General features: G+C 43.5%; 1 protein-coding gene across 3 annotated transcripts; it reads right to left on the bottom strand.

Moving 5' to 3' along the window:
• Window positions 1-1612: 1612 nt before the first annotated feature.
• On the bottom strand, window positions 1613-13640 carry pgghg (protein-glucosylgalactosylhydroxylysine glucosidase). Of its 3 annotated transcripts, XM_084334416.1 has the most exons (15): window positions 13502-13601; window positions 13185-13228; window positions 12677-12936; window positions 12116-12326; window positions 11559-11994; window positions 11196-11315; window positions 10928-11059; window positions 10056-10167; window positions 5918-5990; window positions 5681-5817; window positions 5454-5587; window positions 4227-4322; window positions 3380-3477; window positions 2668-2891; window positions 1613-2232 (listed from the first exon to the last, which is right to left on the bottom strand). In XM_084334416.1, exons 2-15 carry the CDS (start codon window positions 13226-13228, stop codon window positions 2156-2158), a joined length of 2154 nt encoding a protein of 717 aa, XP_084190542.1. In that variant the 5' UTR covers window positions 13502-13601; the 3' UTR covers window positions 1613-2155. The 3 variants fall into 3 exon arrangements, with proteins under 3 accessions (XP_084190542.1, XP_084190543.1, XP_084190541.1); XM_084334417.1 differs by lacking the exon at window positions 13185-13228 and having other exon boundaries at window positions 13502-13640; XM_084334415.1 differs by having other exon boundaries at window positions 13185-13622.
• Window positions 13641-22011: the final 8371 nt, after the last annotated feature.

Raw genomic sequence — 22011 nt, 5'->3', positions numbered from 1 at the left:
TATGGGGCTGCGGCACTGCAGTTTTATGCTATTGCACCTACTCCCGAACTCCACATGCGCAGATTGCCCACGGAGTCTCTGGATTGTCCAGATATCTAGGTTCATCAAGCTGCGCATGCGGAGTTCGGGAGTAGGTGCAGAGAAAGTGCCGATCGATTTGGGAATCGGGATTGGTCTCTCTGTGTTCAAGTCTATTGGATCATGTCTCCCGGGACGCACCCCCACAGCCGTAGCTACAACCACTGTCAAAGACGAAAGTCTTTCTCTGGTCTGCATCCCCTTAACAATTGATTGATTGATTGATTGAAATTTATATTAACAGATTGCAGAATGGGTACAATAAAGCACGGCTCAATAATACACACAATTGTTAAGGGGATGCAGACCAGAGAAAGACTTTCGTCTTGTTTTTTTTTTTTTTTTTTTGTCTTTTTCCCCCTCCATTTTCCGCCGATTTTCTCCCATCCCAATGTTAGTCGTATGCCAATTCCCAGTCCCTTCCTGGTCGCTGCGCACTTACCCCCCACAGTCAGATCATCTGGGAGAGTGGAGGCTACCACGTGCTTCCTCCGACACACGTCCAGCCAATCACCGCTTCTTTTCACCTGGCAGCGCGGATTCTCATTGAGAGGGCGTAGCGTGTGGGAGGACCACACTATCCCCCTCACGTCCAATCCGCGCTTAGCAGGCGCCCCGACCGAACTGTAGGAGTCGCTGTTTACAACGACCCGGACCCACCCCGCCAGCTTCTCCCACCCTCTGATACAGCCAATTGTATCAGTGCAGACGGCCAGCCAAGCTGGTGACAACCCCGGAGCTGTGAGCTGGATTCGAACAGGCAAATCCAGCTCAGCTCCGGGGCTGGTGACGAACGCAATCTCCGCTCGGCCACCTAACCGCCTTAAGACTTTCGTCTTGTTGAATATTTGTCAGGGTCCCCCATTTTCAATTCATCATAACATTTATGACATACACAACATAGATACAGTACTGTTACATCCAGACATTTATGACATACAAGATATACAAATATACAGTACTGTTTCTTTACAGACAGTTTCTAAAAGAGAATATATACATTCAAGGGGGAATAAACTGTACATTGGAGGGGGTTGGGTGGGGGGGTTTGGACATTTACTGGGGCCAGTTTAGAATTGCAGCCTCCTGTAGGTCCTCTTTGAGAGCGGTTTTGAAGGTGGGTAGGGATTCACATTATTTTACGGCTGTGGTGGATAGGAAAGGGTAGGTGTTAGGTAGACAGGATGTAGACAAAGGGGACAGTGTATTGGAGGGGGGAGGAGGGAGAGACTACTACACTGTGCTAGAGGTTTGATTCTGAACCCGATTTGGCCAGTAAATCATGGCTGTCCAAGTAAATAATAAAAGACATGTCAAAAGTAGATTAATAATACTGCAACCAAAGGTTTTTGCAACATGTTTTGAGTCCATGTTAAACCAACAACACACAAATTACATGTTTTATGTGGAAAAGTGAATGTGATTACTTTCAGTTAATTTCTGGTCTACTTCTGAAATATATTGGAAATGAATATTCAGATAAAAGAAAAAAGAAACAATTCACTCCAATTCACAAAATAATATCTACAAACAATGTCTGTATCACCTATTCATTTATTTCAAATGTTTCTGTAATCACATATATACCTTAACAAAATACAGTTACCTTTTTTGTAATCATATCAGTCTACTGTAGGACATTCTAATAATACAATACAGTAGTTTATACTGTATATCGATGACAGATGGTAGATGAGGCTGAGGATCATCACAACTTGCTGATACAGTATAAAGCACAAGCTTGGGTGTGATATTGCTGTAATAGTTTTACTATGTTTTTAATCAAGCAAATCAAATTGAGATGTTTTAAATTCTGCTCTGCAGTCTGCAACAGATATAGTTCTTGAAACTCCTCTTGCTAAGCAGTAGTTAATTTTTTTTTAAACAGCTAATAGCTACATACAGATCCAATGTCAAAAGCAGAATCATTCAGAATAATCCATTTACAGCTAAAAGTTCAAGTGCTTTTATAGCCCACTGCACTCATGCAATGTCTCTAAGCCAACCAGATTGCTCAATCAGAATTGACTAATGTTTAACTAATAACATGGATCACATATGAGGGTGATAGTTCTTATCAGAGAGGCCAACAGGAAACTGTTGAATCCCGTTGAGCGATATGCCCAGCTTCTCGTTGAAAAGTTACAGGTCGCCCTGAAAAATAGATAAATAAATAGAAATGAGAGCTATAATGTAGTAAAGGAACACACCAACATTATAGTAAACATGCTTACTGCCTGTCAGACAAGAAGATAGATACCAATTTCCTCTCTGTGTAAGTAGAAAGCTAGCTTTCAGTAGAAAGCTATCCGGCTGCAAGCTAGCCTAGCTTAGCACAAATTAATGGAAGCGGATATGGACCTGTATTGGATTAATTTGTGCTAAGCTAGGCTAGTTTACAGCCTGATAGCTTTCTAATGAATGCACAGAGAGTAAATTGGTATCTATCTTCTTGTCTGACTCTGACTTTGTTTAAACATGCCACACAGGTGATCTACAGAACAATCTAAAGAACTTAGCGATGAGGGTGTGTCTACCACGCGAGTGGTTGAGCATTTTATTCTGATCAGAGATATAATTGTGTTATACCTGGTATGAGAGGGATTTTAGTTCCTGATGTTTTTAGGACAACCTGCAGATCACAAGGCTTGGCAGTCGCAGCATCACTTGCTTGTTCCCTCAGTATGATGCAGACTTCATCTCCCCTCAGCATCCAGTCCATCTTATTACCCAGGTAGCTCACTCCACGAACACAAAGTTTAGGAATGTTGTTGGGAAGAAGTGGGGAAAAGGCAAGGCATTCCTTCTGGACCCTGAGGGGAACGGGAAAAATATACTGTCCGTGACAATAATACATTAAAAGATTCAATGAATTCTGATATGTTGCACATAATCTCACACACATACAACAACTCTTAACAGTTTTGCACACATTCATTTAGTTTGACAGTTGTTGAGATTAAGTGAGTTTGAATATGGCCACCAGTGATCCCATGAAATGGGATTGCGTTCCATGAAATGGTGTAGAGATGAACACCTTGTCTTACCTTATCGTTTCATTGAGCTGTAATTAACACAACACACGGATTCAATGTCCCCAATGACATCATTGGTGGCCATATTCAAACTCATTTACTCTCAATAACTTGTCAAACTAAATTAATGTGTGCAAAACAGTTTAGAGTTTTTGGATGTGTGTGAGATTATGTGCCAATTAAATCAGCGTTGTTTTTGGGTGCAGTGCCCCTTCAGGAGGTTTATTCCATTATTTACAGTGGGAGGTGTGGCATAGACGACTGACCTGAGGCCAGTGTAACCAAACAGCACAGCTTGCAGAAATCCCCCCATACCGGTGAGAAAGTTGACTGCACCAGAACCATCTGATCCTTCACTCCATACCTGTGAGGGGTGGTTATTATCAGGGCTGCTCAATTATACCAAAAATCTATTATTTTGATTGATATTGAAATCCCGATTATTAAACACGATTACTCATTGATTTGAGAACATCATATGCAAACTGATCTTTAAATATAATTTAACTGAAAAACAAGAAATAAATGAAAATAAATCAATAAGAAAAAATATACTCCTCAAACAAAGGCTGCCTTTCTGTCATCTTCTACAAGTTACTGTACTAAAGATGTTTCAAAATAACTGGAGAAACGCCCTGTGGCTCCCTCCTCCGCAACACAAGCTGAAACTACTGTTTGGGCTTGAGGCAGGAGGGGCAGAGTGCACCGCTGTGAAGGAAGGGTGTGCTGCATCTACGACACAAGATAATATGAGAGCAACGCGGCACAATAATCGTGGGAAGCCAAAATTGAAACTTGATTAATCTAGTTATTATATATGCATTATACACAAACAAGATAGGTATGATTCCTTCTCTCTCTCTCTCTCTCTCTCGTCGTGTGTGTGTGTGTGTGTGTGTGTGTGTGTGTGTGTGTGTGTGTGTGTGTGTGTGTGTGTGTGTGTGTGTGTGTGTGTGTGTGTGTGTGTGTGTGTGTGTGTGTGTGTGTGTGTGTGTGTGTGTGTGTGTGTGTGTGTGTGTGTGTGTGTGTGTGTGTGTGTGTGTGTGTGTGTGTGTGTGTGTGTGTGTGTGTGTGTGTGTGTGTGGACAACACACAAACACTGATCTCTCTGACCTGGAATGGACCCTGGATGTTTTTGAAGGACTTCTGAAGTAAGTGTTGAGCTTTTTCTGCCTCTCCTAGCTCCAGCCAGCCGACTGCAAACATACCCTTACAGTAGAAAAAAAAAACAGATTTGATATATAACAGTTCAATTAAATTCAAACCTTTATTTATTCTCGAAAAGGACAATTGAGGTCACCCTCCTTTCCAATGTTGTCGAGACATGCATATTATTGAACAAGTCAATAATAAACAGTGATATAATCAAATAATCAGTTTACACAGTAAACATAAGACAATCAAATATAAAGGCAATCTAGTGTAAGAACCTCTAGTGTAAGAGAACCTCTAGTATAAGAGAACCTCTAGTGCAGGGGTTCCCAATTCATTTTCTGCCCTGTCCACTTTCTAGGATTCAAATGACTTGGCGGGCCAACCCCAACCCCCTCACCCCTCCCTCATTCAAAATGCAGAAATAGGCTATGTGAGAAGAACAGAGTGTCATTTCAGTTGCATGAAATGCAAGTCCAAATGTAACATTCAATAACCATTTTAGTTTTTTTGTTATATGAAGGAGCATAATATTTACGCAATTATAGCCTACTGCTGGAAACACTTTAACACAGGCCTAGACTTTCATGAAATAAAACATTTAATTGTCCATTCTCGGCTTCTGTAGAGGAGTGCAACAGGCTATTAACCGAATGGAAACTAGATACGCAGGACCGCTTCGAACGTAACAATTTGCATACATTTCAAACACCCTTGAAAACATCGAAACAAGTCTAACAACCAAAATGCTCTTTTAAAAAGAAAATAATAATATTCGGATCAAGCAGAAACCATGGGATCACTGATGAGGCCCGTGGGCCGCCTATTGGGAACCCCTGCTCTAGTGTAAGCCAGTCATTTGAGCATCAAATAGGGTCCATAGTTACAATCCAGTAATGATGTTGCAGTGGTGTGTATCATATCTGTCACCAGTGATAAATCCAAGAGCAGAATGATCCAAATCCAAGAGTGGAAGGAGCAGCACCTCTATGAACCACCTCCATAATCGAGGACCAATAGAAAGACAGCTTCAACAACCCTCTTTCAGTTGGTTCTGATCAAGCAGTCTGATTGGCAGAGAGTCTTCCCAACAACTATGTTATTTGTAATATGTACAAACATAGATTCCAACGGAATTCAGTCATTTGCAAGCAAGGCATCGTACTGGGCCCTGGTATTATAGTTTACCCATGTCATGGCTGGACCATCTGGGTCTGTAATTGGCTCATATGCTTCCAGGTCATTCCTCCTGACCTCTGGGGACATTGGTAAACCAAGAGGATAACCCAACATCACCGTGTCTGCCTGTTTCACCGGATTACCTACAAGGTGTCAAGGTGACAGACATTAGAGATATATATATATACATATTTATTTATTTGTATGTACAATGTTGAAATTATGCACATATTCACCCTTTACGTAGCCGTCAAACTCAGGGTGGTACTTCAGCTCTGGGTCAAAGGGTATCTTGATTTTTTCAGCCACTTCTTGCCACTCCTTAGGTGCCGGGTATTGGAGGCGGTGAGCAAGCTCCACGGCAAACTGGAGACTGACGGATAGAAGGAGATGTGCTTTCTTGTACTAGTTATATATATATATTCATATCTAGGAAATGTGTAGGATGACCTGTAAAATGCCCATACTAGTACCTGAGTTTTGCCACAGTGTTTGTATACACAGAGTTGTTGATATTGTAATAGTACTCATCAGGTGGCATGACTCCTGAATGGTACAGAAGGGACATGCTTTAGAAGGATGATAATAGCTCATGAACATTTCCATAGACTACGGTACAGTACAATGATGCAGAAATTATACAGGGTTCACCAAGAGGTTACGGTGACAAGACAGTATAAATATACATCAGACAGCTTTTTTCACAAAGTACCGCAGATATATTGGGGGAAACACACAGACACCGTTTCTGTCGATCACTATTGTATTTGGCCTGTATAAAAACTGTTGGAAAAACACTGATGCTGTTTGAAACGTTTGTTTTGTTAGTGCATCAAGTTGTGTCAAGCGATTAAGCATTACATCATGCGTTATGAGAATTAGAGTAGGCATGCTCTAATTCTCATAACGCACGACTGCGCGTGGTGTAATGGCTTTTATACAATTGGCGCATTCATCCAACCTTATTGCTATACAATAAACACACATTAATTGAAGATTTATTGACAAAACCATCCGAGAAAAAGTAGTTAAAAAAAAAGAAGAGACGTTGCCTCCGTGTGTAGAAGCAGCGCTGTTTCAAGGCGTGTGTTATGGGATTGATTGATTGATTGATTGAAAATTGTATTACAGATAGACAGTGCTTACATCTTTATACAATTGCCGAATTCATCCAACCTTATTGCTATACAATAAACACACATTAATTGAAGCATAATGGAGATTTATTTTATGCAGTCAGGTTAGACGCCGTTTACAGTCAAAGTTTTGCTTGTACACGGTTGCAATTCAATTCCCCCTCCTCGCAGTCCTCGGCCAGTCGCGTTAAAATACGTCATTGGCTATAGGCTTTTCAAACAATTTAATAATGCTACCTGCCTCTACGAAATCCGTGATTCGGTTGCGATACAGATGAATTATCTTCTCAGAATAGTATAAGTGGCTATAGGGTTGCTTCAAAGCATGGCATCTAACAGTGAAGTTAGCGGTTGTTATTGGAATGATTGATTGATTGAAATTTTATTACAGAGACAGTGCTACATCTATACATAGGTTGCTTCAAACTTTCAAAGCATGGCATCTAACAGTGAAGTTAGCGGTTGTTATTGGAATGATTGATTGATTGATTGATTGAAAATTGTATTACCAGATTGCAGAATGGGTACAATACAAAACAGTGTCGTTATTTTGCCTCTTAGCTGGAACAGAATTCTCAGAAATCAAATCAAATCAAATCAAATTTATTTATAAGGCCCGACAACACACGTTAATGTCCCCATGGGCCGTACATGTCTTCTTTAAACAAGTCAAGAAGAAAACATAACAATAAGTCAAGAACAGAACAAGAACACCATAAGGTCCAACGAATTTAAAATAAATGCAAATAAATGAAAGAATGCAAGCACTCCCAGACATACCCCACGCAAAGGTAATATAAGGAAAAACTCACTAAAACCTAACAATAGGGAAAAATGCTCCACAGGCAGTGTGGAGGAGAGAAACCTTAGAAGGGCCATTCAAGGGGGCATCTCCCTTCTTAGATGTCTGTGATAGTAGTGTTGCAGACTAACAGTTGGTAAGCATGCACTCAAGTGCGTAGTGAAACACAGATGAGTGCATGCAATAGCAACTGAAATTTTTGAAAGATTAAAGATAGAGCTGATAGCGATAGCAACTGAACATTTTGAAAGATTGAAGATAGAGCTTATAGCGAATCTATTTGAGGCACAGGGGCGGCACCTTCTGCAATGTGCTTTTGCGCAGATGAGCCTGCAAGAACATGGCTATAATTTCGCCTGTCTTCAAAATTTGGGGTCCAATAGAATTGCAGGGAAGACTCACATCTATGGCCAGTGACTGACATAATCTCTAAATCTCCCTCGATTTATATTTTGAATAGGTTGCTTCAAAGCATGCCCCTAACAGTGAAGTGAGCATGTGTTATTGGTTTGATTGATTGATTGAAAATTGTATTAACACTTTAATCGCCGATGACGTGTTTAGACGTCATTCCTAGCCATGCTCATTCTGCCGAAGACGCCGTAACTCGTCTTTGATGTCAATATTTCAAAAATCTGTGATCGAAATCATATTTCTCCTCCGGGGTCCTGAGATATGCTGCTGATCTCCACTCAACTCTCTAGCGGTTCAAGAGCGCCATCTGGTGGCCGATCGGCAGATCGCCAACAGGAAGTGACTCGTCAAACAGGAAGTGCTCATCCATAAATCGTCCGGGCACTCGCGATCATTAGTAGGACTCTATCTCAACACACTGGATAATCAATCGCTCGCCCTAACTCAATAAACAACGTTATTTGGACGTATATAGTATTATACAACCTGGAAATGGTTCATCAGGATCAACATCCCATAATCGAAAACTGTCTACTCCACGCTGATCGTCCAACGGCGCGAGGAAGATACGGTGAGTTTCAACGTTATTTTCTAACGTCTTCTATACTAACTGATCTGATGATCATATGACCCACACTAGATGAATGGTATAACGTTGCCCACGGAATTATAAACGCCCCCTCGCCCATCCGGTCAACATCAGATGATACGTAGTAACTTCTAGAACCACGTCCAGTTGAAATTTTTTATCTCGTGCCGATTGCTATCAAACTGTATTTCATCATCAATATAATGCATTTGGAGCTATAAATCACGTTCTGGAGAAAGCTGCAGAAAACGATAAAAACATACTTATACTTTAGACCATATTTTAGTATGAATATGTGAATGAAAACGTATATCGTTGCTACACCCTGAACAATGGATATAGGACATTGAATGGGCCATAATAATGTCAATTTAACAATAGAATTTAAAAAGTTATAGCCCTGCAAAGAAGGGGAACTTCTCCATAGACAAATAGAGCTGGCTAGGGATGGTAAATTATGAATTTAACCATGGCGATCAAAGTGTTAACAGTGAAATGAGTGTCCTTTTGACGAATGGCATCTAACAACAGACTTTGCGCGATTTTTATTTTGTTTCACAATGACTCATGACCCACCAATTACATAATCCAACATTGTGTAAGAAACTAACACATTCCACGTGACAGAATCGTTTTTGAATGAGTCGTTATGACGCTATCAATACATCCATTCATAAAGATTATTGTCCGCCATCTTGGTTTAATTCCTAAAACCACGAACGGCGGAGTGATTGTAATTCGGTTGTGGGCGGGTTCTGGGATCACAAGCGTGTGTTATACGTCTAACTTGACTGTTTCAGCCAATCAGAATCGAGAAATTTGCATGCCATTGTATTACATTTCAACACTGGCACACACAACATTGAGCGTTTGCCACTGTGTAAAGTTAGGTTTGATCCGTTTTCAGGCGTGCTTCAGTCTTCCTCCTATGGTATTTCTCCATTAATTAATTTCCTCATTTCCTTACCTGGACATTTACTATTACACTCGGGAATCTCCAAGTTACAAAAAAGAAAAAAAAAAAAAATAGGTAATGACTAATTCTGGGCAACGATGGTCTTCAGCGTGATTTATATCTGAGTGGTTTCCCCCCAAAAAGGCGTGGCATGACCAAAATAGAGGCATGTTTTGATATTTGAAGTATTGCCATTCTGATGCATTGTCTACAATAACACATTCATATTATAATGTAATACTTTTTATTGTTCCTTCACATGTACCTACAGTATATCAAACTGTATCATCTATAAAACTGTGTTTGTGTAAAAATGCTTAATAAATGTGCCTGTTTATAGTGGTAGTCATAAGAACTAGCTTAATAAATCTGTCAACTAATATCACATGATAGGGAGTATGTTATACTGTATATCAGCACAGCTGTGATGTGGTTGCAGTAGGTATATACTATTAATGTAATACTGATATTCAGTATAACATGACCTCCAGGCTCCAGTGTGACTTTTTTACTGTAAGGTTTTTGTCAAGTAATGCTCCAACAAATAGTTCTTTAAACTTTTACATGTTGCTAGGCATTGAGTCACAACAGCGTGCCAGTTTGCTAGCACAGTATTAGGAATATGTGCCAGCAAGCTAGGGACACTGTTGCAAGCATATCTAAGATCAATGGCAGTATGAAAATGATGAGTGCTGGGTGTGTCTTTAGTCTTTACCTATAAGGTGATAGCTCTGATCCTCAGAGTTCCAGGTTACCCTGGAAACCCAGTAATCAGCCACTCCCCAAATCACCTCACTGCCACGGCCCTCTGTGAACATGGACATGTCCTGGAGGGGTCAGACAACGCAGTTTCAACTAGATACACCTAGCACAGACATTCTAAAACATTGTAACATGATGTGTTACAATTCAAAGCAATATGCAATACAATAAAATGTATCGGTCAACTGGCACACAAATGAATAAAAAGTTGTGTGTTACAGGGGCGACAGTGGCTCAGGAAGTAGAACCGTCGCCTGTTAATCGGAAGGTTCCCGGTTAAATTCCGGCTCCTCCTGTCAGCGTGTTGAAGTGTCCTTGAGCAAGACATTTAACCCCTAATTGCTCCCGATGAGCAGGTTAGCACCTTGCATCTCTGCCGTTGGTGTGTAAATGTGTGAATGTAAGGCATAAGTTGTAAATTGATTTGGATAAAAGCGCTATACAAATGCAGTCCAATGTTATGGCATTAAAAACATATTAAAATGGTAAATAGACTGCATTTATATAGCGCTTTTGTCTGAAGCGCTTTAGAATGTATGCCTCACTTACAACTCCATCTCGTGCCTCATTCACTCACGCATTCACACACCAACGGCGGAGGCAACCATGCAAGGTGCCAACCTGCTCATCAGGAGCAGTTAGGGGTTAGGTGTCTTGCTCAAGGACACTTCAACATGCTGCCAGGAGGAGCTGGAATCAAACCGGGAACCTTCCAATCACCAGGTGACCGCTTTACCTCCTGAGCCACTGTCATATTATACAAGTACACTCCCACGTGTGCGCAATCCAATGCGTGTGACAGTGAGTGTGAATAAAAGGGTATACCTGGGTGAGGTAAAGATAATGTTGAAAGGCTAGCGTGACGTCTCCATTGATGTGAATCTCTTGTTCTCCATAAATGTCCTCAGGACACATCTCCCTCCCGGACACAGCACTCTCCCATGGGAATTTCAGTCCCTGTGTAGACAATATGTTATTGAAACGCGGTGAACTAGATGGCGATCCGCACAAAAGCCAAACACAATCTGAAAAAGGTGTGACCCCGAACAATATGACCTCAGCAGCTGCTGTGATCACCTACCGATCACTGTACCTTGTAACCCTGCTGCTGGGCATTGTACTTAGCGCCATCTATGGTCCGCACGCGGTACTCCAGCACAGCACGAGCTAGCTTAGGGTAGAAGAGAGCGATACTGGGATACATCCATATGTCCTGTAAAGGAAGGTAAGATCCAAGTGGGTTATGCTATAATAATAATAATAATAATAATAATAATAATAATAATAATAATAATAATAATAATAATAATAATAATAATAATAATTAATAATAATAATAATAATAATAATAATAACAACATCATTACTACAGTAACTCACCAACATACAACTCAATAGACATAATTAATACACACTCTTACATAGTATTAATGACATAGTAGTGCATAAGCATTACCTGGTCCCAGAAAACATGACCCCAGTAGTCTTGGCCGTCCCCACCGTTAGACAGGCCCCCAGGACTGACTCCACCAAAAGGGTAGGAGGTGTCGAGTGGAAAGGGGAAGGCACTGAGGAGGTAGAACATGCAACCAATCAGAGCCCTCTGGAGGGTCTCATGCCCCGTCAGTTCCACCTGGCTCTCTATCCACAGTTCCTTCCAAGCCTGCTGGTGAGAGGGACGCAGGTCACCGGTAGCCATCAGATCCAGGCCCTCGTCAAAATAGACCGTGGCGCTCTCTGCACTGTTGGCTGCCACAAGGATGAACCCCCAGCGAGACTGGCTCTGGTCCGGCAGCAGCGTCAGACTGGGTGTTATGGGCGTCCAGATCAGGTGCACACTGGGACAGACGCCTCCTGGGACCTCGGCGGTGGTCGTCTGCCCGTGGATGTGACTACGGGAAGGTGGTGAACATGAACTCAGAACAGACACTGGTCCAAAGACTGAGAGTAAAACTGTAGGGCCTTAATATTGTGATTTGGCCTTTTTCAGCACACGCTGCCATTAAAACTCACCTTCCGCCTCTGTAATCAGGAGCCACCTGGAAATCAATGTCTTTGCTGTGAGGCTCGAACGAACTGGTCAACATCAGAGTGACTGGCTCCTCTGATGCCCCTCGACGCTCCAGCAAAACCTCCATTACCATCAGGTTGGAATGGTATCTGTGTGCGTAGAAGGACTGCGAGGCCGTCGCCTTGGCCATGCTTAGAGTGTGTGTAAAAACCCCTGAGGAAGACGAGAGTGTGTGTAAAAACCCCTGAGGAAGACGAGTGTGTAAAAATCCCGGAGGAAGACGAGAGAAATGGCAAAACTAAGACATGGAAACAAGCAAAAAAATTATAAATAAACTCTGTATAAATAAACTCTTTGAGACCCTGCAGTCTCATATTTTTATATTCAGGGTTAATTATATTACCTATACTTATTGTTTTTCTTCTATTACCCTGCCCATACCTGTACCCCCCCCCCCCCCATGCTGCCCGAATTTCCCCCAAGGGATCATTGATCGATAAAGGAATATCTTATCTTAGCCAGACAGATAAAACGCAGTCATGCCTGCTGAAAGCTCAACTCACCTGTTTTCGTGTCTAAGCTGTAGGTATGCTGCCCAGGCTGCTCCAGTTCAATGGTCACGTCGAGGGGACAGGGAACATCCGCCCGGTGACAGTCTCCCCCCTCCCCGTTATACACACCCCCCATGTGCATGATGGAGTTGTAGACCCTCCAGCCCAGCAGCCCGTTGGCCAGTGGAGGGAGGAAGCGGGGGTCTGTGGGGAGCGCGTCAGTGCTGAACACGTATGGGTCTGGCTCACCGGCCATGGCGACGTGGTGTCCACTTTGAAAGATTAAAAGGTTAAATGAATGGAGCAAAATAATAATAATAATAAAAAAAGCACACGTGCACAATCACATGTAGTGTTTCCTTTTGTACGAGAAGAGAAAAGAAGCAGACACACACAACTTGCTCATTGTACTTTGACATCTATCTATCACTCACGTCACGAGATATTTGAAGATATCACACCAGATATATAATCATACAACAACAAACGTGTTAAATGTAAGATGCTCTGGGCGGCTCACCACAACACAGATAGATGCACAATGTATTGGACAAGAATTTTCATCTAAAAAAAAAATAGGAAAAGCTGACAACGTTAGTTAATATTTGAGGTATCCATTTCGTCTCAGTGAGCAACCTTAGCGCCAGAAAGACAAACTGGAATCTGTTGCTGTAAACGGGCCGAATTCACTTTTTGCGATTTCTTTGCAAATGGCTGTTGGGATGGATGGTCGCTAATCGTCAAGAGGAGGCATCTGTCTACACAAAGAGGAATGCCCGAGAAACGCTCAAAAGAAGGGAAAAACATGTAGTACAATACTAATATAAAGGCTCTCACATGGATGGAGCAAAATATCCTTGTTACCACGTAGGCAATGCAAAAACAGCGAACTCCTCCAAATTCTCTTTATCAGAACAAACAACTCCAAAGGTGAGTATAAACAGTAGGCCGATCTCAAAGTTATTGCAGTCGAATAGTGCAAAGAGGCGTTACCAAATCACGTGGCAACTCATATGCCTGAACCGGACTCAGCTAGAGTGCGGATTGGACTCTAGAACAGGTCAGTCCTAAAATATGGTTCGGGTTTTTCTTTGGGGAGGAATCATGTAGTTGACTGGTATTTGTTGTCACTTTCACCCCTCTCGCCCTCTGCTTGCCTGGTCCTTCTAAAAGCACTAATGCTATCCAAACCTTAAGAAAAGAGCATGCCTACCACCACCAAAAACAAGAAACTGAAACATGTTTTCATTCTTTAGTTGATCGATTGGAGTTGATTGATACTAACACTAGACAACAGGTAAATAAGAATTTTACATTTAATTTGCTGTATTTTGTGTCTGTAAAATACGTGTCTAAATAGGTATGCTAGTGTTTGTACACTTGGGTTAAGGGTATTTAAATAGCTTATTTTCCATCCATATATCAAACTCCTCACAAATCTATATTCCCCACTTTGAAATGGTAAAAACAACCTCTCTCCCTGTAAATACACTCCCCACCACAAATCCTTCCAAATCAGACATGCCATTTAGCTCAGCAGATATTGACAATCCCCTCAGAGAAATTCAGGTGACATTTGTATATATTTTACAATATATTTTGTTCTGGTGAGAATATTCAGCAGCTTTTAGAGGTCATCACATCTGAAATGAAGAAATAAAAAATATGGTTAGATAGAAACAAATTATCATAACATTTTTGCAAAACTAAAATGATGTTATTTGGAAACTGTAGATTACTCAAGTACAAGTTAAAATAAATGATGTGATTATTGAAAGAGTTTATGAAAAAAATGTCTAGGTGTAATAATATACCATAAAATCTGCTGGAAACCTCACATAAAACATGTCCAAACTAAAATGTCAAGAAGCATTTCAGTCGCGAGTAAAGCAAAGCACATTGTGGACCATCACTCTACACTCTCTACTGTTCACTAGTTCTATATTTAAATTACTGCACTGAAGTCTGGGGAAACACTTATAATTCTACACTACAACCACCTTTTATACTCCAAAAAAGAGCCATAAGGATAGTTATAGATCGTATAGCTTATGCTCTGCTCTTAGTGGAACTATCCCTTTATCCACTCTAATAATGAATAATTTTCTCCACATGCACACACCCATCCGCCTGGCCACACCCACATCCGCTCCTCTATATAAGCGGGGTCGTGGCCACACCATCAGCTCCTTCCCTATTTTCACCACCGAAAAGTGTCTGTACAACACCACTTTAAGTTTAGTGCCGAAATAGTTATTGGAGAAGAGGAGCTGCGTTGACATTGTATCTTTGTTTTCTCTCTCACTATTTTTCAAGAAAGTAAAGCGATAATGTCTTCACCACTGGAGAGTCTAGAAGATGGTGATCATTCTGACCTCCACCGGCGCTTTGCATTGGGGCACGCATCGCTGAGCAGTCCCCGCCGGCATTGCCTCCGGCTCTGCAGCTGGATACTATGCCTCGGGAGGCGGTCGGCTGTGTGAGAGATGACGGTCTCCTTGGGTGGGTGATGTTTTTTGCGACGCGAGCCTTGGGTGTGTCAGTTGTGAGGGGACAACTGTACGAGCTTGCGAAGGTCGGCTCCAGGCTAGAATCCTTTCACTGCCCCTTAGCGGCGTGGAGGGGGTTCTAGTCTGATGCCCCACGATAACATAGACTCCTCCTCAGTGAAGTCGTAGCTTTGTTTTCCTGGGACCGTGATTCAGAATCTGCGGTTCAATTCCCCGGGTCTCTGGACAAACGGATACCCTCTGCCGCCGCGCTGGCCCCGCTTTTCAAGACGAAAAACACCCGGCGTGAGGGGGGTGAGCTTGGTGTTTCATTATGAGAATATCTCCGAGCTCAGGTCAGCTGCAGCCCGTGTACAACGAGGGGCTTACTGCCGATGCCGCTGTGTCTGGTAAACACCGTTCTGTGAGAGAGACGTGTGTTGCCTTTTCCCCTTTTTTCTTCGGATAAGAAGAAGAAAAGACAGCGGCTGTCAGAAGTGTTGGCCTGTATCGCTATTTCTCACATTATGCAGCTTCAGAGTAGCCGCTTAGCTTGCTACTACGTTAGCTAGTGGCTATCGATAGCCGGTAGAAGTTAACTGTTAGCCAGTTAGCTCCTAGGCTAAGTCGTTAGCTGGCGGCTACGCTTGGCTGGAAACGTTAGCTTGATGCTATCAGTTAGCCTGGAGTTAGTTGTTAGCTTATGCTACAACCATTGGCGCTAGCCGTGATGAGGTAGCGAGCCCTGGCACTCTGACTACGGCGTCATCTCTGGCAGAAGATGTCGTCGGGCCTGCGCCATGACCTGCCGCAGGAGGGGGGTGTCGCGCCGGAGCGAGGCTCCGCTGTCGCCGCTTCTGGCCCTGCCAGCGAGAGGCCTTGTCAACATGGTAGACCAACCTGTGTTTGCGGCCTTTCGTCCTGCGTACGAGGTGCAGGTAAGGTGTCCGTTGGACATTACCCCACTCTTCCTTCCTCCCCCTCCCGAATGTTTTGATTAATAACGATGTCTTTGTTTAACAAAACATATGTTGCTTCACTGCATTTGGAGATACGACGTGTGCTGTGTGAACATTTTCTTGGTCGCTGTCTTGTATAGCTTGGGTTTTAGCATTTGCCAAGGCTTGTGTCTTTCTCTCTACCTAAAAACGGCGTTATTTTTACGCGAGTAAAAATTAACTGGGTTTTTTTGTTGTATGATGAGAAGTTGTGTGTGTGTTCATGTAACGTTTACTTTAGACAACGTGGCTGAGTCCACAACTGGCTGGGTGTTAACCTGCAGCGCTGTACATAGTGGCATGTGATCCAGGGCCTGAGCCCTCTCTTAGCTTGTTTTTCTTTACTTAAGGGTAATGGTAAAAATAACGAGTGGCAAGTTTTCACACATAAGCAGAGCCGTAGATAAAACCTGTTTTCAAACAAGGTTATCGGCTGTGGCTGGCGTGCATGATGTAAAGCTTTACTCTACAGGTGAGTATGTGCTTCATCTGCCGCGCCATGCACCTGGTGTCACGGCTCTGTTTTTTCTTTTGGCGTCATATCAGGGGTGAGGTGGTGAGTGTTTCGGGTTCTCGACGTGCATATAGCGCTGTCCCTGGGTGCTTTCCATGTGGAACCACTTTATGGCTGGCGCGCCTTGGTTGCCCAATTGGCGGAGGGAGTAGAAACGGCGTTTTCTATGCGGGCGGCTGGGAAGGAGTTTTTATCTCTACCGAGCGCCAGTGCACTAGGTTAGACTCGACGGCTCACGTGCATCTCCGGGGGGAGATGACTGAGTAGATCAAAACATTGGCGGAGGGGTCTCATGCCCATGAGGTGGGCCACCAGGAGCAGTGCATTCGCGTACTGACCGTCTTGGTGACGCCCTCTGTGATGTTTTAGATCGACACGCGTACCTACCCCCCTCTTAGGACTGGGGATGGCGGCGTGACTAGGACGCAGGACTGGTTCTGGTCGCGCCGGACCAGGTCAGTTAACCCGTTGTCCACCGGGGCGCAGATCTGCTGTTCTGGTACCCCGACTTTGTGCTTTTCCGGGGGGGAAATGCCGGGTCGGGCCGGGCGTCGCGGGGATTGATGTTGTGGATGTGTGTGTCATATGTATGCCACCACGGGTTGCCCTTAACAGCGACGTGCTTGGTCCATACTGTGTTGTACCTTGCGCTGTGTTAGGGGGCTTGGTCCCTCTCCATTTGTTTCACCCCTCCCTTCCTGCTAGGACGGGGCTGGGAGGGGGCTGTCGGGGAGGTTGTTGTCAACTCCTCTAGGCATCCCTGTGTAGGTCCCGGTCCGCCGGGCCCAGGTCCGAACTCGTTCTCGTCGACCTGTTGGCCTGGGTTAACCCTTTGAAAACTGAAACACTTGTGCTGCTTGTATAGCCTGTATATACACGCAGGTATGTTTCTGAGTTTTCTTTGTGGGTTAAGGGAACAACCGCCTCCTTTTAAACTAAACATAGGGGGGTGGTTGGTTCTCCGGTGTGTTGGTAGCAGAGTCGACTCTCGGGTTGAGGCCGGGCTTGACCCCATCTGCCCGAGAGTATGCCCCCGCATCTTTCATGACGTCTGCCAATTGTGTCAGCCTCTTCTTTGAACCTCAACCCCGCTGGATTGGGGGGTCGGGTTTGTGGAGGTTATGACATGGTGCACAGCAAACCGAACAACCCTTCCGCCGGGATACTGTTCTTACAGTAGATCCCTTAGGCGCTGTCTAGTCCACAGTGCTCCAGGCACAGGTCGAGTTCTGCTCTTGGGGCCTGTTGCCTGGATTGAGGGATAAACCTCCTTGGGGGAGTAGCCTCTTGTAGAGTGCTTCAGAGCGGCGTGCCGAGGGGGGAAGGGCCTGCTCTTGATTTGGGCCCTGTCCGATACGCTGGCGATGTGGGGGGTGGTGTCACCAATGACCGTCTGGTGGGGTCCCCGATGCTACGGCATCATTGGCCTTTTTTCGGGGGGTCCTGGCCCTCAGGTTGTCCTAGGGCTGGGACCTCCTCCGCGCTCCGCTGCTACGGCCTTGCCGCAGGGTTGGGTTATTGACCTTCGACCCCGTGATGTTGGGGGCTGTGACGGAGGTGTTTTTGCTTCCCGTCCGTTCCCTGGTGGCATGTGGGATGCACGCCTGAGTGGTCGCGGGTCCTTCTGAGTGAAGGTAAGTCCCACGGTCTGCTCACCCTGTGCGTTTTGAGGTGCTAAACCCTCTTCGCACAGTCGGATCCGATTCCCTCCCATACATCTGTCGAGCTTCCACTCTGCTCAGCTCCTGTGTTCCACTAAGAGCAGAGCATAAGCTATACGATCTATAACGTAAGGTTATCCTATAACCCTAGTTATATGAGTATCTGCTCTGACTCACTGAGGACCCCGTGGTCTTCGCCTTCGGTGGTGAAAGACTTGGGAAGGAGCTGATGGTGTGGCCATGACCCCGCTTATATAGAGGAGCAGATGTGGGTGTGGCCAGGCGGATGGGTGTGTGCATGTGGAGAAAATAATTCATTATTAGAGTGGATAAAGGGATAGTTCCACTAAGAGCAGAGCGCTCGCTATACTCATATAACTAGGGTTTTAGGATAACGTTACGTTCACATTGCAGGTTATCGTGATCACACAAACATATTATTATAGCAATGTCCAAACATGAGACAATTCAAACAGAATTATAAAGAAATAATTTTCATGAGGTACAGGGACGAGGAAGGGATTTGACATTCACGGGTGTTTAAATTTTTATTTTTTAAACATAAAATTAGACACACAAGCATTAACAGTAAACATCCAATGTAAATCACCATTTGAATCAATATAAATGTAGTTTACGATGGGCGGCTACGTGGCGTAGTGGGCAAGGCGCTCGCCACGAATGACGGAGACGCTGGGCTTGCCTGTTCGAGCCCAGCGCTCCACATTGCTTTCAGTTTAGCTGGTCGTTCATACTAATACACATTGGCCGTATTAGGGGGTGGGAAACTGATGGGTGGGGATCGGGCGTTGTGGACAGCGACTCCTACAGGTCGGTTGGTGCGCCTGCGCAGTAGAATCAGGAAGTGTCGGGGGCAGCGTGAGCCTCCCACGCGTTACCCCTCGCCACTGAGAGATCGAGCTGCGCAGGTGAAAAGATGCGACTGCTGTTACCTCAAGTACCGGAGGGGACGTGTGCTATGTATGACTTAGTCCACATTGCAGCCGGCTTGTGGGAGGCAAGAAACAGCGTTCGTGACAGGGGAGGGTTGAATTGGATGATACGAAATTGGGATGGGAGAAAATATAGAAAATGGGAGAAAAAGTGGATACAAAAAAAACAAATAAATTTGTTTACGAGATATATACCTAATACTTGCTATCTAATACAATACATACATATGCTCTCTTGCTCGCTCTCCCCCCCCCCGGACCCCCACTTGGATAATCCATCCATTTTCATTCGCTTCTAACCAGGCATTACAATTCATATGCTAGCTTTTATTCTCTTCACCACTTCTAACCAGATTGCAATGTTGGTTTCACTGACACCTAAAATTCTTGCTGTAGATATCTCTAGATAAATCACATCGAGATAGGTAAGAACCCATACCTTCCGGCACATTTTATCCGGTTGAATCCATCGTGATGCTATCAGCTTTTTAGCAGCTGTGAGACCGGATAAAACTAGTCTCTTTAGCTGTATAGGGGCTGCAAACTGAAAAACATCATTCAACAGCAAAACAGAGGGATGTACAGGTATGTTCAGAAATAAGAATTCTGATAATTGCTGGGTCACTTCTTCCCAGAATATTTTAACCGGTGGGCAATCCCAATACATGTGCATAAATGTACCCTCATCCCCATTTGAACATAAGGAACATAGAGAATCTTGTTTAAGTCCCATTCTGTTCAATCTTATAGGAGTCAAGTATGTCCTATGAATATAATTAAGATTAATTTTTGATGGTCCGGGTTGCGTGACGCAATTCGAACGTTTGCCCAGACTTCTTGCCAATCAAAATCTATTTCCAAGTCTGGTATATCCCTCCTCCAGACTGAGTCTAGGGGAAGGATTCCATACGAAGACGTTAGTAAGTGATGATAAAAATCAGATACGAAGCCTCTCGATGTCTCTCTTTCATAGAAGAATTTGTGATATCTGTGGTGCTCAATTGGTATCCTTAATGGGACTCCATGAGCCTTCAAACAATCCAATAACTGTGCGTAAAAATAATATGTGGAACTGGTGAGGTTAAATTTGTTATGTATATCTTGATAGCTACAAAAAACCTGTTTGTTGAAAACATCTCCCAATGTGTGTATGCCCTGCTTTTCCCATTTGGGATATCTGATAGGTCGTTTTCCAATAAGGAGTGCATTGTTATTGAATAGGGGAGTATGGCTATGCCATTTATGTTGGTTAGAATATTTTTTTTGTGTTTCACGCCATATTCGGATCACATGTGTAATAAGGGGGCCAAATTTCAATTTGCATTGCTTAATTGATAATATGGTGTATACTATGTCCTGCAGTCTATGTGGTGCTACTATATTTTCTTCTAAGTTTCTCCAGGATACAGATGCTTGGGAGTCAAACCAGGTTGTCAGTGGTCTTAAAGAGTACGCTTTAAAATAGTGGTAAAAGTCTGGAAATGCTAAACCTCCGTCGGCTTTGTTTCTCTGTGCGGTGGATCTTTTTATTCGTGGAGGTTTGTTATTCCAAATAAATTTATATGCAGTGGAGTGTAATTTTTTCCAGTAACCATCAGGAGGGGGTAACGGTAACATTGAGCTAATGAAGTTGATTCTAGGTAAAACATCCATCTTAACTATTGATACTCGTGCCTGTACTGAGTTTTTAAGTTTGGACCACCTGTCAAAGTCGTATTTGATCTTATCTTGGAATTTTGTGTAATTGTACTTCACCGTTTGGCTTATAGTAGGGAATACCTCAACTCCTAAACATCTGAAGTGTTTTACCATTGGTGTTTTTTCTGGAAGGAGTATATTCTTTGCAGGGGCATTAAGTGGTAGGAAGGCCGACTTTGGCCAATTTATCCTAAATCCCGATAGATTGCCAAAGTCATCAATCAACTTGAGAAGATGAGGCATTGAGGTGGTAGGGTTTTGCATGAACAATATTACGTCGTCCGCATATAAACTAATATGATGTTGTGTGCCCTTAATTGCGATTGGTTCTATGGATTGGGATTGTCTTATATATTGTGCTAAAGGCTCTAATGATAAAGCGAATAGTCCGGGACTAAGAGGGCAACCCTGTCTGGAAGAGCGCGATACCGGAAAGATTTCGGAGGTGATTATACCTGTTGTAATCATGGCCGATGGGTCTTTGTATAATACTTTTATCATATCAATGAATCCTTTTCCTAACCCCATCCTTTCTAGTACTGCCCATAAATAAGACCATTCCAACCTATCAAAGGCTTTCATCGCATCCAGGGACAGCATCGCTATAGGTGGGGTGTCATCCTTGCTGGCATCTAGCACATGTAATAACCGTCTTATATTATCCGTGATCAAGCGGCCTCTTATGAAGCCAGTCTGATCAGGATGAACTAAAGACGTCATATGCTTTTGAAGTCTGATGGCTAATACCTTGGAATACAGCTTGATATCGGTTCCGAGGAGGCTCAAGGGTCTATAACTACCGCAATCGGTGGGGTCTTTGTCCTTTTTAAGGAGGACTGTTATGAGTGCAATATTGTCGATCTTATGAAAATTCCCCTCCTTGATTGAGTATAAAATCATATTAAGTAATAGGGGTCCAATTACATCCCAGCATGAGAGGTACATTTCTGGTGGGATACCGTCCCTTCCAGGAGCCTTACCACTTTGCATTTCAGATATAGCCTCCCTAAGTTCATCTAGTGTGATGGGTGTTT

Source organism: Notolepis coatsorum (genome assembly GCF_963971535.1).
Source record: "Notolepis coatsorum genome assembly, chromosome: 18".
Taxonomy (NCBI): domain Eukaryota; kingdom Metazoa; phylum Chordata; class Actinopteri; order Aulopiformes; family Paralepididae; genus Notolepis; species Notolepis coatsorum.
The sequence above is the reverse complement of the archived record's forward strand: the minus strand, read 5'-3'. Positions and strand labels throughout refer to the sequence as shown.